This window comes from Colossoma macropomum, unplaced genomic scaffold, assembly GCF_904425465.1.
Source record: "Colossoma macropomum unplaced genomic scaffold, Colossoma_macropomum, whole genome shotgun sequence".
Taxonomy (NCBI): Eukaryota; Metazoa; Chordata; class Actinopteri; order Characiformes; family Serrasalmidae; genus Colossoma; species Colossoma macropomum.
Window position 1 is genome coordinate 33,062,559 of NW_023494785.1, and position 27,947 is coordinate 33,090,505.

At 38.0% G+C, this 27,947-nt stretch overlaps 1 protein-coding gene across 1 annotated transcript; it reads right to left on the reverse strand.

Annotated features, from left to right (window-relative positions):
* Positions 1-547: 547 nt before the first annotated feature.
* On the reverse strand, positions 548-26,688 carry pdpk1b (3-phosphoinositide dependent protein kinase 1b). Its single transcript, XM_036591337.1, has 14 exons — positions 26,571-26,688; positions 16,662-16,856; positions 14,188-14,230; positions 13,414-13,551; positions 11,475-11,619; positions 8,691-8,788; positions 6,815-6,890; positions 6,623-6,691; positions 6,375-6,471; positions 5,624-5,797; positions 4,476-4,705; positions 4,210-4,267; positions 3,089-3,241; positions 548-1,925 (listed from the first exon to the last, which is right to left on the reverse strand). The coding sequence occupies exons 1-14, from the start codon at positions 26,592-26,594 to the stop codon at positions 1,812-1,814; spliced, it is 1,614 nt and encodes a 537-aa protein (XP_036447230.1). The 5' UTR covers positions 26,595-26,688; the 3' UTR covers positions 548-1,811.
* Between the last annotated feature and the right edge of the window lie 1,259 nt (positions 26,689-27,947).

Genomic DNA, 27,947 nt, shown 5'->3' on the forward strand with positions numbered 1-27,947 from the left:
AACTACTGCTCCATTTAAAGTGGAAAGATCTTTTTCTTTTTTTTTGCATTTTCTCCTTGCTCATGTGTCTGACACATTTGAGTGATGCCTTCACAAATGAGTTAGCATAATTGTGGTATTAGCATGATCCTCTGTCAGAGCCTTTGTCTATACATAGTCACCTTTCAGTCTACTATGTCCATCAAAATCGTGCTCAAATGAGAAACCTCTACATTTCAGACAGCTTGGCTAATCAACCATCCAAGGCAGGCTATCCAGTTCCGAGAGCTGCTCAGTGGAGGTTTTTTTTTGGGTTAACGGTTATAATTTTTGGGAATATACTGGACTGTGTTAAACAGAACTACAGAAACCATTCCAGGCATCATGCATTTTATAGCATAAAATTTAAATGAATGATTTTGACGTGCATATCGTCTCACGACCCTCCCTGTCACAAAAAAGGAATATTAACCTGCATATCATGACACCCCTATAAGTTACTATAGCTTCTAAGTTCTTATTTAGTACAATAAGCATGTGATTGGTTGAAAAAGGACAGGAGGCGTGGTTTCTGTCGGCCTAAACCCCTACATGCTTTATTTCAGTTCTAGGTGTTGTCAAGCTCTTGAGCTAGACAGGGAAAAATACACACAGCGCCCACACAAAGACAGACCCCCCACACACACATGCTCACTCACTCACATTCGCACGCACTTGCTCTCACACGCACATGTGCACAAGTGTGGGCGGGGTCCGTGAATGCAAAGGCTTTAAATTATCAGAATATGAGTCAATCACTGCGCAAATAGAAAATGTATATGATATAGTAAGAAAAAAAAGCTGTAAAATATCATAGTTTACAATAATTCTTCACATTCAAAGGCTTTACATTTCAAAACATACACAGCAAGGCCCTCGAACATGACTTCAATCCAAATATGATTTTCATATATTAGAATTTAAATAACACAGAAGTAGCTGGGCCTGAACAGAGTAGCCCCAATAACCTTATACAAGAATAAAAATACAAAACCCGGATCCAAGAGTCACCTCGCTCTACTCACCTCCAAGTTCAATATTACATCAACTATACATCACAGTCATCAGTTACCAACCAGGAAGAGGAGACACACACGCACGCACGCACGCAGAAACACACGTACACACATGCGCCCATCTCCTTCCTGTTAAAAACGGCCAAGTGAGAGAAGGAACCACACGCGCACGCACACTCCAGTCTATCTCAGACATCCAGCACACACCTGGTCATGTCTCCACTCAGAAACATACGTACAGTCATTATCCCATTGCAGACGATTTGAGAGGAAAAAAAAAAAAGAACTGAAAATCGCAAAGTTGCGCAATTGGCTCAGGGCCTGGGGTGATGCATTACCCTCTAGAACTACATTACCCATAGTTCTGCAGTGATTGCTGTGGTGTGGTGATGATTGGGATGGAGTTTCTTTCCTGTATGTTCAGAGTTTTGATTTGGAACACAAACGACTCAAGGAGCAGGACCTCCCCACCACAGAAATTCAACACCACATCCTCCATTCAGAATCAGCTAGACCAGCTACTGCGGCCAATGAGGGCAAAGGACCCGCCTTAACTCTAGATTCAGACCAATCAAACAGAGGGGACACACCCCTTACACTGAAATTCAGGTGAAGAGCAAGGTCGGGGGGAGCGAGAGCATGAGAAAGAGCATGAGAGCGAGAGAGAGAAAGAGAGAGAAAGAGAGAAAAAGAGAGAGAGAGCTGACTGTACAAGGGGTGTGCATGTTCTGTGATTGGTCAAAGGGCTGCTGGGGATGTGGCCGTAGGGGAGAGCTCCTATAGGCTGGGGCTCTGGTGTTTGTGGTAGATCTTCCTCCACACTTCTTGGATCTTCTTACACCATTTGTCAGCATTGCCACTCGGGTCCATCAGATAGTAGGTCCGGTTTGGCTGCAAGGGAGAATTTCAAAAGTGCCATGATTACAAATTCCTCTGAAAGTCTAATTAAAAACATGCCTGACACAAACTGACAGCCTGCAAAATAATGATTAACACGACTGACAGATGACCACAACTGTCCTCTCAGCACTACTTCCTCCATCAAGCGCTGTATAGTGGATTCTATAGTGGTCACATTTGCTATTTAAAAAATAAATGAATAAATAAAATAGGTTCAAGCGCATTCAAGATAAATACTAATGTACTTACATGCATGCAATCATTTGTATTTTTTCATTAAAGTTGCTAAATGTGCTTGTGAACAAGACGATGTCTTCTCTTCAGTATATAATGTTATACCAACTAGCTGTAGCATTAGTTCATCTCAATCTTTGAGCTGACAGTGAATTGATTCAATTCATGAATGAATGGTTTCCAATTCAATTCGTAAGTATTTTTTTGTAAATTAAATTGAACACTAAGCTTAAACACTAAACTTTGATTGGACTTGATGGTTCAACAGCTTTTGCAAACTTCACTCCTTTCTATATGTATCACCATTCTGTGGAATCCACAATAGGCTAAAGTTGGATAAGATCACATATATTTGTTTAAACAAGTTTGTTTTGTTAATAAATTGTGCTTCGTAGCATTTAAAATCCAATCAAATTTTTGACCAATGCAAACAATTTTTTTCCTCCTATTATGATCAATGCTGCATCAGGAGGAAATCTAAACAATGCATTGTGAAAATGAATGAATCATTACGCCACTACTCCTAACTGACATGAAAACCTGTCGCTCTAATGTCAAGCTGCTAAATTTCTCTGGTTTGACTAATACCAACATGGTTTGATCCATGTTTACTTTAAATTGGGATACATTCATATTTACTGTCAGTTCTTAAACATTTATGACTAACCTCGCAAAGCTAGTTTATATGTGAATAATACAATGCCTTGAAAAGTACTTTTCTTTGAGCTTCTATATTTTCCTATTGAGCTACTGAACTTTTTAGTATGCTAGCACAAGTGCTATGAGTGCTAGCAGGTGGTCTGAGCTGAAAGTTGGATGGACATAGCAACAGTAAGTAAGGAAGGTAGGTAGGTCAGAATCTTGCAAACTATCTGGCATCTGTGACAGGTCAGTATGTGTTGAGTGACACGTGTACTTACTGTGTGGACAAAGAACGTTTTGAAGTTCTTGGCTTCGGGTCGAAGTTCTGGGGACCAGGGGATCTCTCCCTTCAGAACCTTATTCACCGGGTCCACATAGTACAGATGAGGGCCTTCGGTCAGTAGCAGCTGCCTACGCCGTGCAAACAGACCCTACAAAAATACAGGTGTGAAACAAATCCATCAGCAAAAATGCACAAAATGAAAAACTGCACATACTAAAATAAAAACTTTTTTTTTTTAAATCTCCTTTTCTGCACTTCCACTCACTGATTACTTGAGCTCCACCTACCTTATAGCTCCACTACATATGTGAACACTTACAGACAGTAGCCCATCTGTTGTAAGTGCACAATTCGCCAGCTGCCCTCTACCCCATTCATAAAGATATTATTAAGGTGGTAGATCATTCACAACACAGCAGCAACACTGACAGTTTATTTTATTTTATTATTAATAGCAGTCGAGTCGATTCAGACTCCTGGTGATAATATAGATGATGTTCCTCCAGAATATCCTGTTTTCTGTTTGGGTCCTTATGCTTAATGGCTTTTTTAATGATTCCTCTGATTGTCTCTGTCTGTCCTCTTTTGCCTTCAACTGTTCCAAGTGCAGTTGTCCTTTCCAGTTGATTCTTCCCAAAATAAAATCTTTGGAGCTTCAGTCAAGGTTCCACCTGTTTGTTTACTTAGCCGCCAAAGATATTCCACAACAAGTACAAGACATCAATATTTCTCCTGTCACACTTTTTTGTCCAGCTTTCACATCCATAAAGAAAAGACAATTCTGACAAAACTGACATGCTAGTGGTATGATAGTCTGTGTAGTGCTGGTATGAGTATATCAGACACAGCGGTTTTGCTGAAGTTTTCACATAGGTCAGTGTCACTGCTAAGTTTAGAGAAGATAACCACCCTAAAGTATCCAGCCAAAAGCGGTTCTGTGGCGAGAAACTAACCACTGATACAGAACTATAGGATGTTTAACATAAACTGTACATGAACAGATTACAGTCTCGGTACACAGTACACGAGCAAGATGAATTCAAAAAACAGCTTCTAATTAAGTGACCAGTGAGTGTACGAATTCATATAAAGTAATCAAAACACACAGCAACTTACTTTACGCTTGTCAACTGGGCCCATCTTATAGATGAGGTTATTCTCGACAAACTGGTGCCTGTAAAACAAAATGTACCTCACAACATATACAGAAATAAAAAAGGGCTGTATTTTTTGGGGCATCTTAAAAGTATTTTAGCCACATACAAGCGCTTGAAGAGACTGTATGTTCCTTCCAAATTGCACACTTTATAAATGTAGGTGCGGTGTAAGCGTGCATAATTTCAAGTCAAATAATTTCAATGCCATAGTGCTTGTGTACACACCAAGGGTTTGCAGCACTTTGTTTGTCCAGCAGGAGGCGCTTTTCCTCTTCGCTGAATTGCAGGTCAAGCTCCATGCTGTTACTGTCCAACTCATGAATATGGATAAACTGATCCACGCTGGGGGCGGGGTTACATACAGGAAGAACGCTCTCCGAAGACTCATCCACTGAGGGTGCGGGGCCAGGCTGGGCCACTTGCATGCAGCTGAACTGGCTTAAGAGGTCATCATACTGTATGAGTAAGGAGGACAGAGAAAGAATCAAATTAATGACTACATAACAAATAACATTAACTAACTCGCTGTTTTTGTACAGTACATATTTTAAAGTATTCTATGAGTCCTGTAATCCCTGACATTGCGGATAGAATATATAAAAAAAAAAATAATAATAAAAAGTGCTGATTTTTACTAATATAAAAGCATAGATTCCTTATAAGAAAGCTGAGAGTAAAAGCGGCAGGAAAAAAATCATGGAAAAGCATAAAAGAAACGCAAAGGAACCAACATTCCAAAAAGGAAAATAATACTCCTTTGGGCTGTACTGGATGGTAGAACTGGACTTAAGGGCTGGCCCAATAAGAGCTTTGTAGGCTTTAAATACTCTGATATTTCTGAACTAGTACTCAAATTCTCTTTCTCAGAATCACCATTAAAAACTATTTTTGCAGCGGTTTTCGGACATTCATCTGACAGAACAGATATGCTTCCATTTTAATTAGTGTTTCAGTTCACACCAGCTGAACTAGATGTATAACCCCATTTCCAAAAAAGTTGGGATGCTGTGCAGAATGTAAATAAAAATAGAATGCAATGATATGCCAATCATGTAAACCATATTTTAAAAGGAAAATACTACAAAGACAACGTATCAAATGTTGAAACTGAGGAACTTCATTGTTTTTTGAAAAACATATGCCCAATTTTGAATTTTAAGCCAACAACAATGAAAAAAATAAATAAATAAATAAAAAAGACAAGGCTTCAGAATACTAAATAGAGAAAACAATACCAATGTAACACATACTCAAGCAGAATTTCAATATGAATTTAAGCAGAGTTAGCATAGGTTCAGTTGAGGTATAAAAGACAGTCACAGTATTCTATGCAATGGTGTGCTGAATGTAAATGTGTACACATGAACACTCACGTTCCCATAGCAGTCCTCATCGTCCTCGGACATGGCAGGCAGGTAGGGGGTGAGCTTGGGCGGGGTTTGCAGATGCAAGTCATCCCAGCTTATTGACTCAAAGAAAGGGTGGGATTTCAGCGGCTCATATCCGCCCATCTCCTCACAGCCAATCCGCTTGCAAGGATCCAATAACTGCACCATTTTCATTAAGACATAACAGTTAGAAACTCTTGCAAAGTGTGAATAACTGTTTTATGAAGGAAATATTGTATGTACACACACATATACACAGACGTTTCCATCTACATAGTATTTTAAGAATTTATCTGTAATTTAAGGACGATGGAGAGAATTCCTTAAAAATGCTGAACGTACAATAATCCTTTATGAGCACTTTCTTGGAAAGGACAGCTTCACAAACAGTCGATGCTGTCAACATCTAAGCTAAACTGCTCTTTGACAAACTGAAGATTCAGAACAAATGGTGCACAGCATAAATACTATCACGAGTTTCATTTTTCTCTCAAATACTACAAATATCCACCAAGATCTGAAAACACATGGTCTTTTAAATTCATGCACAATATCTTTGTAAAGTATTTGGTGCAACATGCATAGGTTTTAGCTAGTCTGATCTATTGATAGCCTCATTTAGCTAATTACTGAGGTTCAACTTACTGTGTGGTTGGTTCTGATGTGAAACCAAATGGCATAGAAGGTATGAAAGAACAAACATGCAAGCAAACAAATAAAAGAAGCACATGCTCACCAGAAGTTGTTCCACTAGATTCTTGGCTTTGGGGAAGAACTTCTCAGGAAACTCGTACTCTAATTTAATAATCTTCTGGAATATTAGATACTCATTTCTGTGAGAGTGGTAGATGGAGAGACAAGGAGAGAGACAGAGAAAGAGCATCTCCACGTTTTATATATATATAATATATATATATATATATATATATATATATTACACTCACTACACTGATTGCTGGTGGAGCGTTAAGGAAACATACGCACCCTGCTCTGAATGGTGGTAATCCGGCAACCAGCTGGTAAATAATGCAGCCTAACGCCCAAAGATCAGAACTGTCCAAAAAAAAAAAAACATCGTCAGAAGAACTATTGTCTTTATCTGTATGAAAGCACAGTCACCTGTACATTTATAAACTAGGCCGTACTGTAATCAGCAAAAACATGAACACGTTTTACCTCTTACAGGCAGATTTCTCAGTCAGTAACTCTGGGGAGACGTACTGAGCCGTACCAACAAACGAGTTTGCTCGAGCTGTGGACAGAAATATCACCATCTGAATATCTACTAGTTACAGGCCTATTCAAAACTTCTAGGGTTTGATGCTCTGTCATCAGCTCGGTGCTAATGCTGCTAATAGGAATATTCAGCCAATTGTACAAGACGTAGTCTCAGTGCTGCTGACCAGAGGTGTCAAAAGGTCATCAGTTTGCACATAGGAGCTAGCCCAAGTCTTTTATTTCATTCTGAATCGTAGTCCAAAGCCAGTGAGCCCAAATATTGAATTAGGCATAAAGATGAAAGAAAGTATTAGAAACCCTCATTTACCTTAATATACAATATTATCTGAATATGAACATGTTACTGTAACAGAGACTTCAAAAATGATCCTGAAAAACCTGGTAATAAGCAAAACAAAGAAAACTTTCAGCAGTAGGTTTTCGCGTCGGATGAAGAGAATGATTCAGAGTAACACTAGACTACTCCATCAGATGAGCCGAAACTAGCGCTAATGATGGAACTGTATTCTTTCACAAAAGATGTTTTAGCAAACCTCAATGCAAAGAGCAGAATGCATAAGTACGTTAATAATAAACTCGGCATAGAATTTTTTAAATTGCAAATGTGATCAAACTTGTCACAATGTACAGTGTCATGGTGCCCCGTACCCTGTGTAACTCTAAACTTAACTCATTTGTTAAAAAAAAAAAAAAATGAAAGGCTCAGACACATTATAATGATGATAACTTTCAAGTCTAATCAAGTCACACACCAGAATAACAGAACAACACAATAGCTTCACAACTTCATATGGGAATACAAACTATACAAAACTGTTTAAATAGATCAAAATACTGCCAAATCAGCAACACATCACACATTGTCTGATAACAATATCAATACCTTGACTGTAACACGTATTCCTGAATTTCTTTTTAAACTACAAACTCAAAGTGGGTGTGGCTTAAATCAGAAATGAGTGGAAGGTGCTGGAAGAAGGTATATTTACTGATGGCAATGGATTGCAGACTAATCAAGCACTGATGTTAATGACGTGCATGTGGAATGTAATTCAGATCCAGCCTATCAACAGTCTCGGTTTTGAAAGAAGCATGGCTCACTGATGCTAATAAGACTGATTGCTTAGGTATTAAAATTTGGTACTAATTGGCACAGAATTTTTGATACTCTGTAGCATTGTATTATTGCAAGTAATTTGGTTCCATAAAATTACTGATTTTTGAAATTCAGACTTAATCACTATAAGGCTTAGGCCTATTGTATTATTTATTTTGAAAACATATTCTAACTGCATCACTAAAACATCTGACCACTAACAAGATCCCATCTTGTTTTGCAAAGTGTTGCATATGTAAAAACTCACATGAAGAGAGCTGGCATTCTGAAAGGTAAGCATTTGCTGTGCCATCGTGTAATCTGACCGTAAAAATTTTTATAGGGAACAGCATGTCATACAGCGCCAGAAACCATATACTAATTCAGGGGTTTATTTTTCCATTACTTGTTAACAACTTTATCCTTGTAGCTCCAGTGCAAAATGATGTTGTGAATGATGGACTACATTTCGGATACAAGCGGAAAAACTGTAACTTAGCTCCTTTGCTGAAGTATTGCTTTAAGCCTGTTGAGTTCACCTGTAAACAATGTGAATGGGCCTTTAAATACTGCTAACAGTGGTTGAAAACATGTACTGGAGTAATACTAATAGATTTTACTTAAAACTTGAAAGTAAATGACAATACTCATTCTTGTGTGTGCACTAATCTGCAGTCAGATGTCAACTGTTTCATTGTGTTAGCAAGTTTTTCTTACCCTGCCTGCTGTCAGAGGGGAGCTGTTTGGCTGTGCCGAAGTCTGTGATTTGAATGTGCATCTCCTCGCTGAGCAAAATGTTCTCTGGCTTCAGATCTCTGCACAAAAAAAGCACATACAAAAACAAACTAAATGTCAGAAGGATTAGGCCACCACGACGCAGACATCAGGGTTTCCCCTAAAATGTCACACATGCAGTTTCCCTAAAGTGCTTCTCAAATCAGAAGCGTGTTGTGAAGTATCAGAACAACAAATATCAATTAGCATATAAAGCATTCTTTTATGTACACACAAAAAGAAATTGTCATCTTCATTCAGTTTGTTGGCAAGAAAGAAAAAACCTAACTAACTTAAAAGGGCATTCCCCAATTTTTAAAAAATTCTGCACAACTAAATGCAACTAAATTACAATTATTACTTTTATTTTATATCTAAAACTTTATCTATATAAATCAGTGTCATTAAGTTTCTCTACAATGAACCACTTTACATCAAATCACTCTGAGTTTCTTTACATCTCAGTTACATAAAGAAATTATCCTGAAATTTTGAAAAATCAATGTAATTCCCCTTAAAGCTAATACATCAACTTGGAAAGAAATCTATCCAAAACTCCACGGGAATTACACAATTACAAGGTATGCAAAACATGTAGCATGTAACATATTCCATTAGTGTGGGATGACCACATTAAAGTTTATTGCGGAAAATGAGACATTCCCTTCAGTTCGATTCAACTACCTTCAACTGGTTTGCTCATTCAGCATGATCAATGTCAGGGATGTCAGATTAACACCCACGTTACACTCTTAGACATCAGTTCAAAACTCCAGCGGTTTCCCAGCACCCTGCTGTGCCTGACTCTGAACTCTTAAATGGATTACCAAGCCCTCCATGAGCAATTAGGTGTGTTAGGAAAAACATAATATTGTGCCGAGTGCCAGGTCCTCAGGACCGGAGGTGGTAACTGCTGCCCTTTGCGCCCAGGATGGGGCCACTCCCAAGAGACTGTAGAGAAGACTAGAGAAGAAGCTAATGCTACTAGACTTGCACAACCGTAACAATGAGCACTTTAAATCTGTCAGTCTACTATATAATCAAAGCAGAAAATGTAACCAAAGCTTTGTTGGCTGGAGGTGGAAGAGAATAAAAATTTGAGGAAAAGAAAATGGGGGTGCGTGAGGGGGAGTGAAGCATTATTTGCATGAGCAATGGAGGCAAACTTCACAACAGTTTCAGTCTAGATGAACTATTTCTTAGAATGGAATCACCATTGTTTTTCCCCTCAAAGTTATGAGTCTACCCTTTTGTTCTGAACACACTTCTCAAGAGGGGATTCCCCAGGTGGACAAAGGCTGTTCAAAACAAAGAGGTGACTGCAAAGGAGGACTAATGTGGCACCAGTCGAGGGAAAGAAAAGAAAAAAAAATTTATTTATATATACATACATACATACATACATACATATATATATATACATACATACACATATATATATATATATATATATATATATATATATATATATACACACATATACACACACACAGAGTACTCCACCGGCTTTCTTGTCAAATGACTCTTTGGCTATGTTCACAGTGCTTGTAAAAGTGGCCCAATCCAGACTTACTGTGGATCAGATGTTTGTTTCACACTATCTTCTTAACGTGCACACTCTTGTACTGACCTGCATGTGCAAAAGAACAATGCTCCCCACGGCACACTCATCAATAATTACAACAATAAGTACAGCTGTCCTTCATTTTTTCTCAAGATTAATAGACCCCTTTAGTGTGACACCAAAATCAGCTGTGTGAACTTGCACTTAAAACTCAAGGACAAACAATAGGAACCAAAGAGGCCATATTGTGCAAAGTTTGCAGGAAGGAGTCAATAAAGTGGTGAATGTTTGTGATGGTTGGAATTGTGAAAGTCAATCAAATATGGGAGAAGGGAAGCTCAGTTTCTTAAGTTAAACCGCCGTGAAGAACAATGCCAAACAACGTAAACAAATTAAATGCCAAAAAACACCACATAAATACTGGAACAAGAAATTCGATCTGTGTAGCTCCTTCAACTCCTTATCCTCCTATAAATGTTCTTGAAATAAAGCTAATTTTAAGTAGCTGTTAATTTGATTTATCCTAAAACAAAAACTTCGGTTTCACAAATCATTCTGATTACAAAAAAAAGGCAATATGATGACTTTAAGGGGTCTATTGCCACCAACACGAAATTATGTCGGAAAGGGATGAATTTAGATCTGACTGTTCAGACAGGCTTTACCACATAGCGAACATACTAAATTTAAATACCACCAACAAAAGTGATACAAATCATTATGGAAAATGTGAGATTCGCTGTGTTTTCCGCTGCTCACAAAGCCATATAAAGATAAATCTGTACCATCTGCAGACAAATATATTGTGCCACTTTTACCTGAGGTGTCAGCATAGCCTTCTAAAGAATTATTCACTGAAAAACTTAAAATTTACACAATTTCCCCCTTATCCCAAACACAGATAACCAGCCAAGACATGTTTAGTGTTTGGAATTCCCAAAAACATTTTAAGTAACACAGACTTTCCTTACTTGCTAGCTGCATTACGGTTAATATTATCTGCTTGTATGTTTTGGTGAACGATTGCTTTAACTGGGGAGAATACAATGAGAAGAGATGACCATTTGGCTCAACATGAGACCTGTGTTTGGATCCAAGTTCGTGATCATTTTGATACATTTGTGTTACACATATCTAAACACATACAGCGTTTGGTTACTGACCTGTGAATGATGCCTTTCAGATGCAGGTATTCAAGTGCACAGACAATCTCCGCTGAGTAGAATCGCGTGCAGGTCTCGTCAAAGGAGCCAATCTTGCGGATGTACTTTAACAACTCTCCGTTCTTAGCATAGCTCAGACCAAAATCTGACTTTGTGCTCAGAAAAACACACTGGACAGTATTCAGAAACAAAAATACTAGATTTCCTTCACTTTGTTAACAAGTATCACTCACTTGTGCTGGTCATAAAATTGAAGAGCTCTACAATATAAACCTAACAAGCAGGAGGCAATTCAGATCAGGCAGCATTCAGCAGGTATGCATTGCATTGCTGGTCAATCTCTGCTTACAGTGCCTTAAATTGGTAAGTGTAAGGTACCAAATCCAAAGTACTAGGTAATTATTTTGGAAGACATGACTGAGGCCCAATCCCATTTCACCCCTTGCCCCTACCACTTAGCCCTTAGCCCTCTGTTTTGCGCGTTCACATCTACTGTTAGGGTGTCCCGATTTTTGTTGGGATAGAGGGGGAGGGTGAAGTGTTAGGGCTACATGGCCCTCCAAACAGAGGTTTTTCAGAGGCTCACTCCAAACGGAGTATTATGAGGGAAAAAAAAGAAAAAACGGCAAAATGGCTGTGCGAGCAACAAAAGAAACCCACAAATGTGAGTATTTTCTCTGTTACAAAAAATTACAATAACCATTGTATTATCTTAGTTTAATGCCGTTTCAGTGTATTATGGTCATTTTCTTCATAACAAGCATAAAAAATAGCATGCTAATAGCATGCTAATGTCATGGTAGCTAGCTAGCTAACTTTCCTGTTCCACCTTAAATAGTCCAGCATTATTGACGCCTGAAGTGCCAGAATGTAACTGCTGCACCATTTAAGGTGGAACGGGAAAATTCTGAACAGCGGACTTCAGCTTTGTATCACCAAAGAATTAGCGGTGGGCGATAATAAATAATTGTCTTAAACCCCCTCTTTGAAGGCATTTGATGCCCTAAATGTAACTAAAACCCAGCAGTGAGGTTGCTGAACTTTTCCTCTCTCTGCTATCACTGAAGACGGACCGGGTTGCCTACAGAGCACCGCTAGTAGACTGTTAATGGTGCAATGTTTTTTGTTTATTTATTTATTTAATTTGAGGGTTGTCCCATTTCGCAGGGCAAGATTTCAACCACGACCCCTTGTAACTCAGTTCCAAGGGGTTAGGGTGACACTCGAAAACAAGAGGTAGGGGTAAAAAGAAGAAATGAGCCTAAATTACACTGAAATGTCCAACAGGTTCTAGATATTAACTAAATATGTGGATAAAACTGTTAATAAATGTGTATTTACTTCGGATGAAATGGGGATAATTACCAAGGCAATCTAACTAAATTATACTGAAATGACACACAGATTCAAGCTATTAAAGTGACAAGGGACACACTGACCTATACCATAACTGGATAATTATGTGGAGTAACAAGGTGGTAAGAACAAACATACCTGCACTAAACATCACTGGAAAGGTGCATGTTTAGGAAAGAAAGTACATCAGAAGAATTTATAAGTGTCAGTTCTCAATAACAGATCTATGAGACCTATCTAGATACTATATCAGACTCTATTGTTATTAGACTGTTTTGAAACACCATCATGTTGGCTAAAATAATAACATAGTACTTTAGAGTTTATGCCTCACACTTAACTGGTTAATACTTAAGGAACTAGAAATAAAAGTACACCCATATTCTGTTGTTTGTTGGTTACTGATGATTAAGCACTTTTAACTTAAGTTATTTACAGGGTAAGTCTGTGACTCCGGCCATCCATTCTCTACTCATTCTTCAGAAGATTTCTGTAGTGCATAACTCATCATTTTCCTAGAGGTGCAACCCAGTTAATTAACCAAGTTACTTGGTGATGGTGTGTAGGTGATCATCAAGGATACAGAGCTTTTCCTCATCCTGGAAGGTGAAGTACAGTTTGACGAAGAAAGGGTGATCCAGGATTGACATCAAATCTCTCTCTCTCTTCACATACTGCGCCTTGTTCTCCTTCATTATATGGCGCTTCTCCAGGATCTTAACTACACAAATACACACACACACACACACACACACACACAGGTTGTATTGAAGAATGGCAAGCAAACATGTTTTCATGATTGCCACACTGCGTATTTGCATGCTATCCCATCACGTTTAGGGCTGGACTGGTGGTCAGTCGTCCCTTTTGACTACTTTGACTAGACAAAAGACTAAGGTAAAAACGTTTGCAAGACAAGTGATTGTCGTGTATTCAAACCAAAAGCCATGGCTGTCACCACATCACTACTTAGAGTACTACAAAATCAAAAAAATAAATAAATGTTCAAGATCATAGCTGAGATGCCCCTTTGGAAAGCACTGTCAATGAGGCTTCTGGGTGCATTCTAGTTTTGGATAATTAAAGGGAAAGGGGAGGGGCTTATGCTATGCACTGTCGCACATTTAAATTACAGCACTTTTTTGGGATGTTGCTTATAAATTCTGTAATATTTGGGGCTTTTCAAAATCAAATGGAATCTTGAGCTTGGGTTAGTACTTCTTTACGTCCACCATCAGAAACACCAAATGATGCATGAAGCTGTTCTGGGATCTTTTGGTGACCTATTAAAAATTTCATGTTGGTAAGTTCTTTTAATTTTGTTATTTAAATGAATACGTCGTAAATAATTTCTTACTTGCATATTCCTTCCCCGTTGAATGTTCTTTTGCGAGGACAACCTAGCACAAAGAAAGACACAAATGAAATTAGTTGTTCATTCCTTTACATAGACATCCATAATTCCACCCTCATCCATCTAACCATCCCTGCCAACTCACTTAAGGAAGTTATCCAGTGATAGTTTCAAAGCCGATAAAGGGAAAAGACAGAAGAGCAAATCATCTTCTCCAAAGTAAGTGCACTAAAGGAGGAGTGTTAGAGTAAGAGCACAGAAATCAGGTGATCTGCTGTGTCCGTTTACTTAATTGTCCACGTTTCATGTTCTGAGTGAGCACATAATTAAATATGTGTACATATTATGTAATAAGCTATGCTTCTCTGTGAAGATGTAATCGCCTGTTTTCAGCCCAGCTGGTTATTCCATGTTTTCTAAATCTTGTGTCCAAATGAAGAGACCACTTTGTCTGCTTCATCTGCTTCTTTCTGAAAATTCATTTTCAACTATTGCCATTGAAAACTCAACCTTAAAAGCTCATCAGGCAGGCTAATTGTCAAGTCATTTCCAACAAAATGATGTAGAATACAGGACTTGATTGGCTAAAATATAGAGATGCACTGAAATTTTCTCCACTAAAACAAACAAAAAAGACAACAATTTGGCTGAAAAAAGCTATTTTTTTTGTTAAAACTGAATGAAGTAGCATTACTGAGTAAGGAAAAAAACAGTCTATAATATGGTGAGCTGCTGCATGTCATCCTGTAAAACCTGAAATAATAATTTAAAAGTCAGAGGCATCAAGGTGGATTTCGCTGGAGTTTTTCAGACCACATCATACGTCTTTATGTATTTACATGACACACACAAAGTCAAAAAAGAAAGTCCAACTTGACTTTTAAGAGTCAAATGCAAAATTAACACTGTACTGTAGATTTACTGGCAACAGTAAATCACTGACTTGCATCCTTGGAAGACACATCCTTCACCAAGTTTTGACTGAGACCTTTCTGAATACTCTTTCAGTACCTGTATCTGCTCGACGAACATGCTCTTCGGCATTTTTACATAGTGCAGCTTTAAATAGGACAAATTGACAAATTCTAAAACTTTTTACCTCTGGTTTGAAAGTTGTTAAAGATAACATGTATTTGTTAGGTTCTCCTGGGGCCCAAAGCCTATTTTTTACTAATTAAAGCACACTAAAGTGACTTGTGTGCTAACAAACGGGATGTTTACTGTCATTATTTGTGCGTTGGAATTCAGCTTCAGATGGCCTTGGGAAGATATAGTATTATATTTTTAAAATATAACTGTTTATATTAAATATTTATTATGTTCTTTTCTTGCTGTTTTTCACTTCATCCATGTTCCTGTTTTTAAGAGCTATTTAACAAAAGCATAGGTATATCTTTGTACCAGCAAGTCTTATAAGTTTGCTGACAGCCAGTTCTTACTGTAACATCTTGATAGTTTCACATTTACTAAAATAGTACTTTATAATATAATGCCTCATTTCTCTTTTTAGAATGTAGACAATGACATAATATTGCTTATAATGACAATGGCTAATTAAATAGTATAATATAGCTAATTTTGGAATAAAAAAAATCTGTCAATGCTACTGAACAAAGAGCATGTTTTGAAGCTGATAAGAATCAGTTGTTATTGGTGAGCTGATCCAAATGATCTTACTCACAAGAGGTGGAATGCCCATCACTAGCTGCGCAAATGTGCAGGCTGCTTTCCACCTCACTGACAACCCTGACGCTGCCATCTTCACAGCGTGCCTGTACAGCTACCGCATTCTCCCCTAGTTTTAACTTCTCTATGCCATCAAACAAAACACTCCATCTGAGAGATTTTTTGTTGTATAAGAGGGCCATTTGGCTGCTGTTTTTTTTGCTCAGCATCCATTTTGGTAGCCTGCTTAAATGCCAGAGCGTGAAATCAACACACTTGGCTTTGGGCAGTGCACTACAAATACATAGCTGAGCCCAGTATTGACTGTTCCTGTGATGCCCCTGTGCCCAATGCACAGTAAAATAAACTTCTTAACCCAGGAGATCTACTTTGACTGTCATAAACCACCAGCAAAGGCAGACGATGTGAGTCTTGCAGTACACCAGCAGTTCTTAACTAAAACGTGAGACTTGACAGCTATGCAGGTTTGTTATATAGCAGGTTAGGTTTCTTGTGACACTGCAATTAACCAATAAGCTAATTTTTTCTTCATGCCCTCTAAATAATGTAGCATTTAAGGTCAGGCATGCTTCACTGAAAAAAATCAGCATGTTTGTATTCACACACATAATGAACACATATGAGGAAGGGGTATTCAAATCAAATTCTGTTTTCACAAGAGCGATCAAAACTGATATTACATTTCTGCCATATCGCCTTCTCTACTGCCAACCCCTATTTTGTTGTACTGTACAGAAACAGCACTATACTAATATTTTTGCATGATGTACACCTGTGCATGTATACTGTACCGTTGAGAAGGAGCCCTCTCCCAATATTTTGCCAAATTTAAAATCCTCGGGCCTCTTCTTGCGTGGCTGAGCTGGCTGAGAGGGAGGGGCCTGGCCCTCCATGCTGTTGCCGTGAAGACGAGGCGTCTCCTGCTGACCTCTTACCATGGATGGACAGGGGCAGAGACCAGAGGAGTGGAGGGGTACAACATCATACTAAAAGGGAAAGACAGAAAAACAGAATAAATAATCCACACTTGATGAATGAAGAATTATGAAAATACTGTTAAGCCTCTATAGGAATGGCATTTGCCACATCACTCCAACAAATCATGTTGAAAGTCATGGTCAACCTGAGACGTGGAGCTCACAGTTTAACTGAGTAACATGGAAAGCACAATTTACAGTGATTTAAAAAGTAATCTCTACCAGTTACACTAACGAAATTGTGCTAACTAAGACTCTACAGTGAGGGGTTTGACCAAGTCCATCCAAATTTATTGTACAATATCATGCAAAAGCTACAGCCTAAACAAATAAGATAAAATATATATTATTCAAGATCCAATCAAATCATAATGAAACGCAAAATGTCTTGTTACAACCCTTTAAATTAATATTTAAGTTATTAAAAACTACTGTTAAACTATGTTGCTTGGGAGAAAGATTTATTGTAATTATTAATAATAAATCAAAATATATATTGAACATAAAAGCTCCAGGCACATGTCATGCCTAAGGCCTGTTCTACACATACTACGGTACAGCAAGCAAGTTCTACCAACATCCTTTTTCCAAAAAGTTATATAACCAAATCGATTGCTATGCTCAATAAATGTAGTTTGTAAAAGAGTATGATATATTTATTTCCCTCAGCAGCTTTCTGATTGGGCAGGTCTTTAACCCTGGTAGGCCTCCCGGGAAATTAGGTTACGGCACAAAATGTTTACCTAGTATTTAGTCTGATGGTCATGTATTTTAAGAATTTTTTTCCCCCACTTAAGTTTCTGTTTCATTTTATAAATGCCGCTCAGCTTCTGCGTCCCGCCTGGGATGCACTGCCAGGCCGCTAGTGCAGGCTGTGTGAATGCTGTAACCTCTAAATACGAGTGCTGAAATGGAAAGTAAGACATTACGCACTGCTTATGCCACACAGAGGTAGTATGTGCAACAAGCCTAACACTCATTAACCACGGCATGCAAATGCAAATTAGATTCATAAATATCTCCTGTACTTCGATCTGTAAATCAATTACTTTAAATACATTGGGGAAATACACATTTTAGATATGCCTGAATCTGTGTTACTCAGATCCATCCGTAAACCAGCCTACTTTGCAAGTGTGTATGTTATGAAAACAAGGACAACAGGGCAAGATCTCACTTTGACGGTCCCATTCATACAACTAAAACTGTACTCACTTTTATCTGACTGAGATAGAGGCAGAGAAAAAGACTGCGCACTTAGCATTACATATACTATTAATGATCATTTGCTATAATTAAAAGTACATACACATTTATGGCCAAATCCTAAGAGTAAGTTTAATGGAAAAACATTAGAGCTAAATCCGACCACATTATTGAACTTGTTACTCATGATTGACTGCGATATTTAAATTTTATTTGCTTTTAGCTGAGTTCATGCCAGTTATTTTACCTTTACGGTAAGAATGTCATTTTTGATCCCTTCTACTACGTCCTCTTAGTAGGAAAATCAAACTCATCTCAAATACTTGTTCACGGAGAGACACGTTCTTGTTCAGACTGCAGTTTATCCATGCTGTGACTATCAATTACCTTGATGAAACATTTTTGTTGTTAGGACACCCAATTACCATGCTTTGAAAAAGCAGTCAACACCAAACACTCCTACATCAGAGACTCTTAAGAGAAAAGACTTAAAATGAAAACAAAAGAGGATTCTCAGCAAGTCAGGGATCTGATTTTACACAAGCAAAAATGGTACAAAGCCATTTCAAAGGCACTGAACAACCCTTTGAATTTATTGGGTACATTACACAGATGATGAAAGCCATCTCACTGCCAAATTAAGTTACTGGTCAACAAGAACAGGTCTTAGTGAAAACACTGGGCCAAATGTAACTGTAGTACAAAGGTCTAAAGACGGTGTTCATCAAGAGCCTTTAAAAAACCTTTACAGGAGAACAAGGAAGAAGCTCTGGCCAATTAGAGAGAAAATACTTGAGTGTGAGTAACAAAATCAAACACTGCACTCCAACTGGGTCACGGAAGATCACATGGTTTTCTGACGTCAGAAATTTTGGTCACTTGTCTCCCAGTGTGAGCAGCCTCACAAACCGATTTCTCAAAGTCACACTCAAACCCCAAACACAATCACAACCACCGCTCTTACATGGAGGCAAAAAAGTCCACATTTTGGCACCAACGTCCATATATGCCGACTTTCCTCCGTGTGACTGAGTTGAATTGCGAGGTATAAATAAATAGTGTTTTTTTTTGTCTTCGTAGAGCTGCCTGTAGACTGACTGCTCTTCAGCTTCAGTGCACAATGTGGCAAAAGTTAGCAAAGCTGTTGTAGCAGTTTGTCAATGGCTGAATCTGGCGTCTGCACCAAAATACTGTTTGTCCATTATGGAACTGTGCACACATGACTGAATCTCAGAAGGCAATTTATTAGACATATAATGCACTTTATGGGTGCAGGAACAACTATTTTAGTATGTGGTGCACTATGTAGGGAGCAGGGAGCCATCTGATACAGCCAGTGTTTTGATTAGGATATCGGAGGCGCAGCATGTTGATTGAAACAGCTTTATTGTAGACAGAGCTGACTGTAGGGACTGCGTATCACGTGCAGTGTGAGCACCCCTGTCATGTCAGTCGGAACGAGTGTTTTCATACAGTATGAGCACATGAATCGCAGGCTTTGGCCGAACACGAGGGGTGATTCGAATGCACAGTGCGAGTTGTCACCAAAGAACACGATTTCTAAAATCGTAGTGTATGCCTGGCTTAAGACAACATGATATAGGTCAGTGGTTCTCAAACCTGTCCTCAGGGCCCCCCTGAGATGGTCCACGTTTTTGCTATATTCCTACCTGTGCACTGTGTGGAGGATCCTGAGGACTGGTTTGAGAACCACTAATTTATCTGTTAGGTTGTATGATTAGCCAAAGGTGGCACTGCCTTTGATTTTAGTGATGATTTTACTGTCATCTGGGTTTATAAAGTTGTGCATCAAACAATTTGATGAACAAAGCTGATAGAAGAAATAAGCACAGATGTCCCATAGGGATCTACCATAGTCCCCATTTTTCAACATATATAAAAGATTACATAAATAAATTTTAGATTAAAAAGTGAATGTTGTTCATGTCATATTAAACATAGTAATGTTTAACGCAGAAACCTTAGCCTTTGAGTTGAAACAGAATATGATAAATGATTGTCTGCTAACACAGAGAAACAGGAAATGTGAGGAGCTGAAAAACAAAATGATTAAGAAGTATTTTAGTTTTTAGCTTATTAACTATTTAATGACTTTAATAAATAATTAACAACAATTAGCAACAATTTCAATTGAGAAATAAATGTAACAATAGGAGTGGAATACCGGTCAAAATTATTCCTTCCTTAGGAAAAATTAAAACAGCAGACTCTCAATTACCTCTCGCTGTCTACTGTGTTACATCTGAAGGAATGTCTGAGGCATGAGTATATGGGACACACATATGAAACAAATTACTTTAGATTACTTAAATAGTGCAGCAGTTACATCTAAACACCTGTACAGCAGCCAGAATGAAACTGCTGCTCCATTTAGGGTCGAATGGAATATTCAAAGGATGTAAATTTCAGCCCTGTAGAAATTCAGACATGAAACAACAATCTGCAATGTTTCTGTCAGGCCCACAGGGACAGCGTTAGAAAGTTGATATAGGTTTATCTATATGTTGTTTCGTTTATCCTGTGATGCAAATCTTTGCCCATATCACCTGCTATTATGTAACAGTCAAGTTTGCAAAAGCAATTTAATATTTTCAGATGATGATGCTTCAAATTCAGGTTTCTTGTGCCCTTCATTTTTTTAAATTACATTTTTCACAGTTAGTCAAAAAAGTAACTGGCTATAAAAGCCATTAGATAACTTCCTGGCTAAAAGTACAAATACCACCAGACTGTTATAGGAGATAATGCACAGTTTGTGTATCAACAAATCTTAAACATCCTGATTGGAGCTTTTAGTGGAACTATTACAATCCTCATCTACACCCAACTGCAGCTACTTCACAAACACTGTCCAACACCATTCTCCAAACAGGCTAAGCTGACATACAGCAGCTTGAGCAATTTTGGGAGGAGGAACTTTCTTTCCTGTTGTGTTGGTCATCACTGTGATTCTTTACTGTTAACAAAAAAAAAAAAACATCTGGACTGTTTTGCTCCATAAACTGACAAATAAAACTATATTATTTTCCTTATATTTCCTTCAGTACCATCTTTGTGTTCTCTCCCTACACCCAATTATATTTCCCAGTACAATCCTACTTTAAGGTATCCAAGAAAATTTTAACTGCAATCAAGTATGTACATGTGCCACAAAAACTAGATTTCTTTTTAACCAAATATTTTTAATAGTACCATGTTAATTTCAAACTCATTATTGTATATATGTATCATTTGTGAGGTAGTGGCTAGATTTTAGTGCTACAATCACAAAATCATGTAAATCAACCACCAACTTAAAACAGATTTATACTAGGCACAAGAATGCACATAATCCTGCCTGCAGGATGTGAAAATGGGACAAAGAGTTTGCTTAGGGTTTAATTGAGGTCATTTGTAAACATGAATCAGAATTTGCAGACTTGAATCTTTATTATCTTTTGAGTTCTTGAACTGAGTAGTAGGCATAAAAATAGACATTTCGAGGATCAGCCACGTTATAAGGGCAGATTTAGCCCTAGAAGACAACTTAAAAGAGTTTTCCATTGTTGGGCGGGTTTTATTTTTTATAATGGAGTACACACAACAGCATAAGTCTGCTCAATGCTCAAATTCTACTAAATACTGTCTGAAATATATGAATATTCTGCCATAGATAAGAAAAGTTTGAGACATGTAATTCAACTGACTTAAATACCTGAAAGCAATTTTTTTAATGGTTATTGTTAATTTGTTATTATTTTGTGCTACTGTGTAAACTCCATTAATTTATTCCACTTACTAACTGAAATACTACATATACATTATATACATACCTACACATTCAGTGTACACACACACACACACACACATATATACACATACATACATATACATTATATATATATATATATATATACACACATATACATTATATATATATATATATATATATATATATATACACACACATGCAACTGAGAGCATGTTAGCTAGCTAGTAATCACAACCTCAAATGCTCAATAGATGAACATGATATTTATGAATTTACATGTACATGACACGTTAACGAATGGATGAAACAGATACTGCATTCAAGGCTGAGAACGTAAATTTCTACAGCATCCAGTGCACACTAAAAATGTGCTCTAGTAGTCTGAGTTAAGTTTGTTAGTTTTATTTGTATAAAAGCTGCATTGGAGAAAAAAAATGTGTGTTTCACACCAGTCCCTTCTAAATATCGCACGCTCAGAAGAAATGCAGCACAATATCCTGTACTAATTGTTTTTGAGGCCCGTATGATCCTCGTTAGCTCTGTATTCGAGGTAATTTAACTTTCAGACATGAAAGCGAGGTAGGCTGTTGTGAGCCAGTGAACACTTTTGTTGTTCATTGATAGTTTTACAGCCACAGTCTCCCTCCTGAATACTACCTACTGCCTCCGTGGAAAAAATGGCAGAAAGTTCAGTTCTCTGCCTCTCTGTAATCTGCTCCTTTTAAAAACGTGCCTTAGAAATTTTAGGAAGGCATTAATACAAAAAAACGTCATTAGCATTTTCCCCAATCATATTTGTTTATTTATTCATTCATTCATAATTACTGTAGTTTTTATAATAAATTTAGTCATGGACTAAAAATGCCATTTATACATACGGTGTGCTTTGTCATTGTATTGTATGGTATTGTGATGCCTGTAAAGAGTAGCCACGTTCTGTGCATCATGCAGCCTTTTCCCGTGGGATTTGACGGAAAACAGTGACAAAAGATGGGAAAACCATACTGCGTACACACCCAACACACGACTTTTAAACAGTAATGCTCGCACCAAATCATTCTCCCCTTTCAGGCAAAATGAATTCATTCCTCTGATCTGAGTCAGGGTTTTGAAACCTGAGTTTTGCGTGTCACATATAGGATAATAGTATCAGAAATGTTTAATCTAATTTATCAAGCTAACAGTCAGCTAATGGTAAATTAAGAAAAGCTAAAAAGTTAGTTATCAGATCCTGATTTTTTCTGCAACATTATTTATCATTAGTCATAAAATGATTTTAAATCAATTTACAGAAAACAAAGTAACACGGATAAAGTTTAGCTCACCTTAGAGCAAGGATTAAGCTGTCTAAAAGTGACACTGAGCTGTAAGTAAGGTCTTCCACATACATTAATGCCAAAACTTTTTCAGCTTCGGGAATGTAATAAAAGCACCACCACCCTTCATATGATCAGGATAGCCAGACTAAGGCATATTCCTCAGTAACATATTTCCACCATTTCTTAGTCTAATAATTCAGACTGATTTACATCCACCACCATTTTGAGGAATTCTGTCGCTATTTTTCATTCACTTGAAGAAGGAAGTAGCATTTGGACAATTCTGATTGGCCAAGAGGCATGTCAAAAAGTCATAATTCAGCAAACAGTCATTTTGCAGCACCAGTCAGAAATTGGAACTAGTATGGTTTCCGTAAGACCCTTGACGTTTCTTGAAAATGTTTTTTCCTTTTATTTATAAGAATTTGTCAACCCAACTGATAAAAACATATACAATTCACATTCTGTTAGCTGCAGCGTCAACATGTGACTAAAAAATTAGTTGAGATCAATTTAAATGAAAGCATTCAGCCCAATTGTGATAATCATGTGATTATATATGTAGATTTCATATAAGCCTGACGCTGAGCTGCGATTTATACGTATGAAATGCTATATAAGTTATCATTACTGTTCTGTCTTGTTTTACTAGCGTTCTTTCCTTAACAAGCTTTAGACTACAACACACTGGATAGTACTTTGGTACAGGATATGAACTTTACGTCTTTGAGACCATAATACTTTTGCATTTCATGGACATTTTCACATACATCGGTTTGACCAAGGGCTGAAATAATTATCAAACAATTTAAAAAAAATAATAAATAAATAAATAAATAAAAATCCCTCAAGTATTTCTGCTACTGATTTTTCGTTTATCTATTTTCAAAGTGACGCTCAACCTAAAGTGAATTAACAACATAACCTGAAGAGGGCAGCAATTCACTTACAATGCCATACCTATGGAAGTAGACAGCAAAAGAAAAGTACAATTATAGCTAAGTTAAAAAAGAAAAAGTCTGGGAACATTTCCTTAAACTGAATGATAAATGTGACATACAACTTGTGCAAGCCTGACTTAGCTTTACATCGAAGCACAATGTTACCTTCGACCACCTGAAAAGAAAACAGGCTGCTGTCGATTCTGAAGCAGCAGTAGGTGACTGCAGTTTTGCCTCTAGGCTGGTTTTCTGACAAACCAAACTCCCTGAGAACACGCAGTTCGCACTGTAAATGATTTCTGAGAATGAGCTACTGTTACAAAAATCACGTTACATTAACTGTTACAAAAACTCATCATGTTACATTACTAAAGTCAGTCACTGGAATATTCTAAGCTGTATCAGTTTCTGTTGACCAGAACTATTAGTTATCTAGCTTACTACTTACAACGGGTTTTTAAGTGGAAAAAATGCCATCCGCTCATCCTGGAAACCTATTCACACATAGCTTGTCTAATGAACTAGCGTGTTAAAAAGTTTGCTAGTTAAATGATGCCATCATCATTATTATTATTACTATATCACTTATTTTAAGCTATTACTTATTACTTACTGTAGCTCAATATAATGTGCAGGCTTAAACAAAGCATGGTGGTAATTTAGCTTGTGGTGAACAGTACCTTAGTTTGTCTGTACATTGCCTAACATTTAATTCTTACATCTCTTCACATTTAAGCTGATTAATCAATTATTACTTTATCCATTCACATAAATAATCAACTATCAAAATACTTGTTTTTGTAGCCCTACTCTGATGCAATTCTTGGAGCATATATGAGCATGTATGGTGCCTTGACCTTCTCAAAACACGCAGGTTTTCATGTACTTGAAGTGCACATCACGCCAATCCTTTCCCAAGGGACCAAAACCGGCTCATTACATGTATCATAAAACAATCATTTCTGAGAATTTTCAGAGACACTTCAGGGAAGTGAATTTTATGTGATAGCACGCCATAAATACTTCTGCAACAACAGATAAATGCCCTAAATGTTAAAGAAAACCAAATGCACCTTTGAGGGCACCTCAAATGAACACGACTGACATGACATGGAGTCACAGTAACATCGACCAATACGCAAAAAATAAAGTAAATCAAAGGGCTTTCTTACAGCACAAGTTCTGGATAGACAAATTTAACAACCGTATTTTGACTATGTCTGATGTAGCGTTCCCAGGCATCACACTTTATGGGGTGGGGCGTAAGGATTCACTACAATTTCCTCAAGCATTCCTTAAAAGGTCGGCCGGCAGCCCGGCCTAAAAATTGTCATGCTAGTCATAATTTTATGCTAGTCACATGTAAAAAATGCTAGTATATGATGGAAATGACCTGGCACTCAGACATATGACGTCGGCTGCTGCGCCGACGCTGGGATCCGCAGCCCGGTAGTTAACACGACATGATTTGCACTTCAAGTCAAAAGTCCAATCAACTCGACCTCACTTAGCCAGGCCTCATTAACTCCCTAAGACCGAGCAGTAAAGCTAGCTAAGCAGCTAGCTGGCTTCGATTCGCACCAGAGACCTAGCAAGCTATGTGGAGAGGAGGAATCGTTCGCCTTCCTTTTAGCCTTGTCCAGAATTCAAAAGAAGGAATCAAATGTTTGCCAACGCAAGACAAGACACAAGCTGAAAAGGCCAGAACTGATGCTAACGCTGCGCTAGCCCTGAAGCTAAGAAGCTAGATTAGTCTGTTTGTGTGTTAACCTAGCTGTGTCAGTGAAGCTGGCGGGATAACAGTGAAATAAACGGACACGCTAAAGCGAAATGAACCACGGACACATAACCATAGTTGTACACGAAAGGATAACAAGGATAGTGCGGTTACAGTCCGGAAAATCCCCATTAAATTAGCATATAAAAGGAAAAAAAGACTAAACAGCGACTCATAAGTTTCATACACAGAGTGAAACAGTAGAAGAGTGGTGGTCTGACTTTAGCTAGGTGACCGGTTGGTTAACTTCCACCACAGTAGCTAAATAATAAATTTAACAAGTTTAGCTGGCTAGCTAGGTTAGCTAGTTAACTACCAAACGGAGCATTTTGTTTTGCCGCAATTAGCGAGCTAGCCACTATCTCAGTTTGAGATAACGTCAAAAACTGAAATGTTCGGTGTTCATTCAGTTAGAAAGCTCAATATATCACAAATATAAGACTGAAATACATCGTGCCGTAAGTTAAAAGACTATTCAGCCCCAGTAACGTTGAAAAACACGCCACCGAAAGCTTGCTAAAAACGAGCTAGCTGGCTAGCCGCTGTATTCCGGGACGTTGTTGCGAGTGTTGTAGACTCGCAGACCCGGAGCCGCCGCGCTGGAAGCGGAGCGGCCTTTCCCAGTAAAACGCCGTCTAACGGCCACCACACAGCACGTGCCGACCGCCGGCTTCGAATCAGTACTGGCAAGACAACCGCGATACTCACGATCTGACTTGTGGCTCGTGCCATGGAAGTTTTCCGCGAGTATTTTATTTGGATTAAATAATTACGGAGCCCGTAGTCATGGCCGCCTCTGCGCCTTCATCTTACGGCCGTGACGTCATTCCACAACAATGTTGTTACCGCAGTCGCGAGGGGAGAGGGCGGCTCAACGCGCCCTCGCGCGGCCCAACCGCGTAGTTCAAAAATTCGAAATGGTTTGTAACGGTCAGTAACGGTAACTTGCACCACTCCATTAGCTTAATTCAAAAAAGTCCTGAACGTTTATAACGGTCGGTAAGGGTAATTTACACCACGCCGTAACTGCATTTCCCAGACCACGTTATTAGTGTAAGATACTTACGGAGCCAATACCGGCCCCGCTATATTATCTATATTATGTTAGCAACATCAAAAGGAAATTACTCTGATTTTTCAGAATTTCTGCATAATTAAATAAATAAAATGTGAACAAGACAATTCAGTGAGGTTTGGTGTGAAATGCTTCATTATAGAGAAATGTACGAGGTCAGAATTGTTTACAGTGGTGGTGATAAGAACCAGATTTTGTGGCATTACATAGAAAAATACATAGAAATAAAAAGACTGAAGTTGCATTATAGACACCACTACTGCTATGAACACATCTGATTTTAAGTTTCTCTGGAACGGGTCCTTTCATATCAAACTACTGTGAATGTTTATATCACAAACACTGAATTATGCAGATTTTTTTATGAGGTGGAATTCTTTTAATAGATATAACACAACAGCATTGATGTTGGGGCAGAGGAACAGCAAAATTCAGAATTCAAAATTCCCAAATAATTTGTCGGCCAAAGTGTCACCAAATGGCTAACTGATTTTTGAGGCAATGTTTTTCAAAATGGTAGAAATTTCTGGTAGCAATTTGCTATAATTCAGCTCTGGGGAGAGAATAGCCATTTTACCTGACCTAGAGGCTGGTACTTCCTCATTCAGTTTAGAAAAATGATAAAGATAAAAGACCAACAATAAAACTGCCCTCATATTATGAGGCCCATCACTGGACTGGCAGTTGTATGCCTTCTATTTTCATTTCTGTGCTGTCAATTTATGTTTAAAGTTTCCCCCCATACATCTTTTTTCAGCACAAACAGAACATTTAACAGCTAACTAACTAACGCTGGTGTTACTAAAACAGATGCAAGATAGGGATTTTTCATTGTGCCCGTGTTGGACGCCGAAGAGTTAAAGGCAATCTAAAAAGGCAGAAGTCTGGAAAGTCTGGCACTCATTTCAAGACTGGAAAAGTATGGAAATTCAGAAAATGCTGGAGGATGTACAGATATTCTGCTGGCAAAGACTCAAGACTAATAATGTCAATCTGTTATAACAGTTTAA

Coding starts and splice junctions, on each gene's coding strand:
- pdpk1b (XM_036591337.1), bottom strand. CDS start 26,594: ATGGCACGAGCCACAAGTCAGATC. Junction 13,552..14,187: donor AACGGGGAAGGAATATGCAA/GTAAGAAATTAT, acceptor GTATTTGTGTAG/TTAAGATCCTGGAGAAGCGC. Junction 5,798..6,374: donor ATCTAGTGGAACAACTTCTG/GTGAGCATGTGC, acceptor AAAATGGTGCAG/TTATTGGATCCTTGCAAGCG.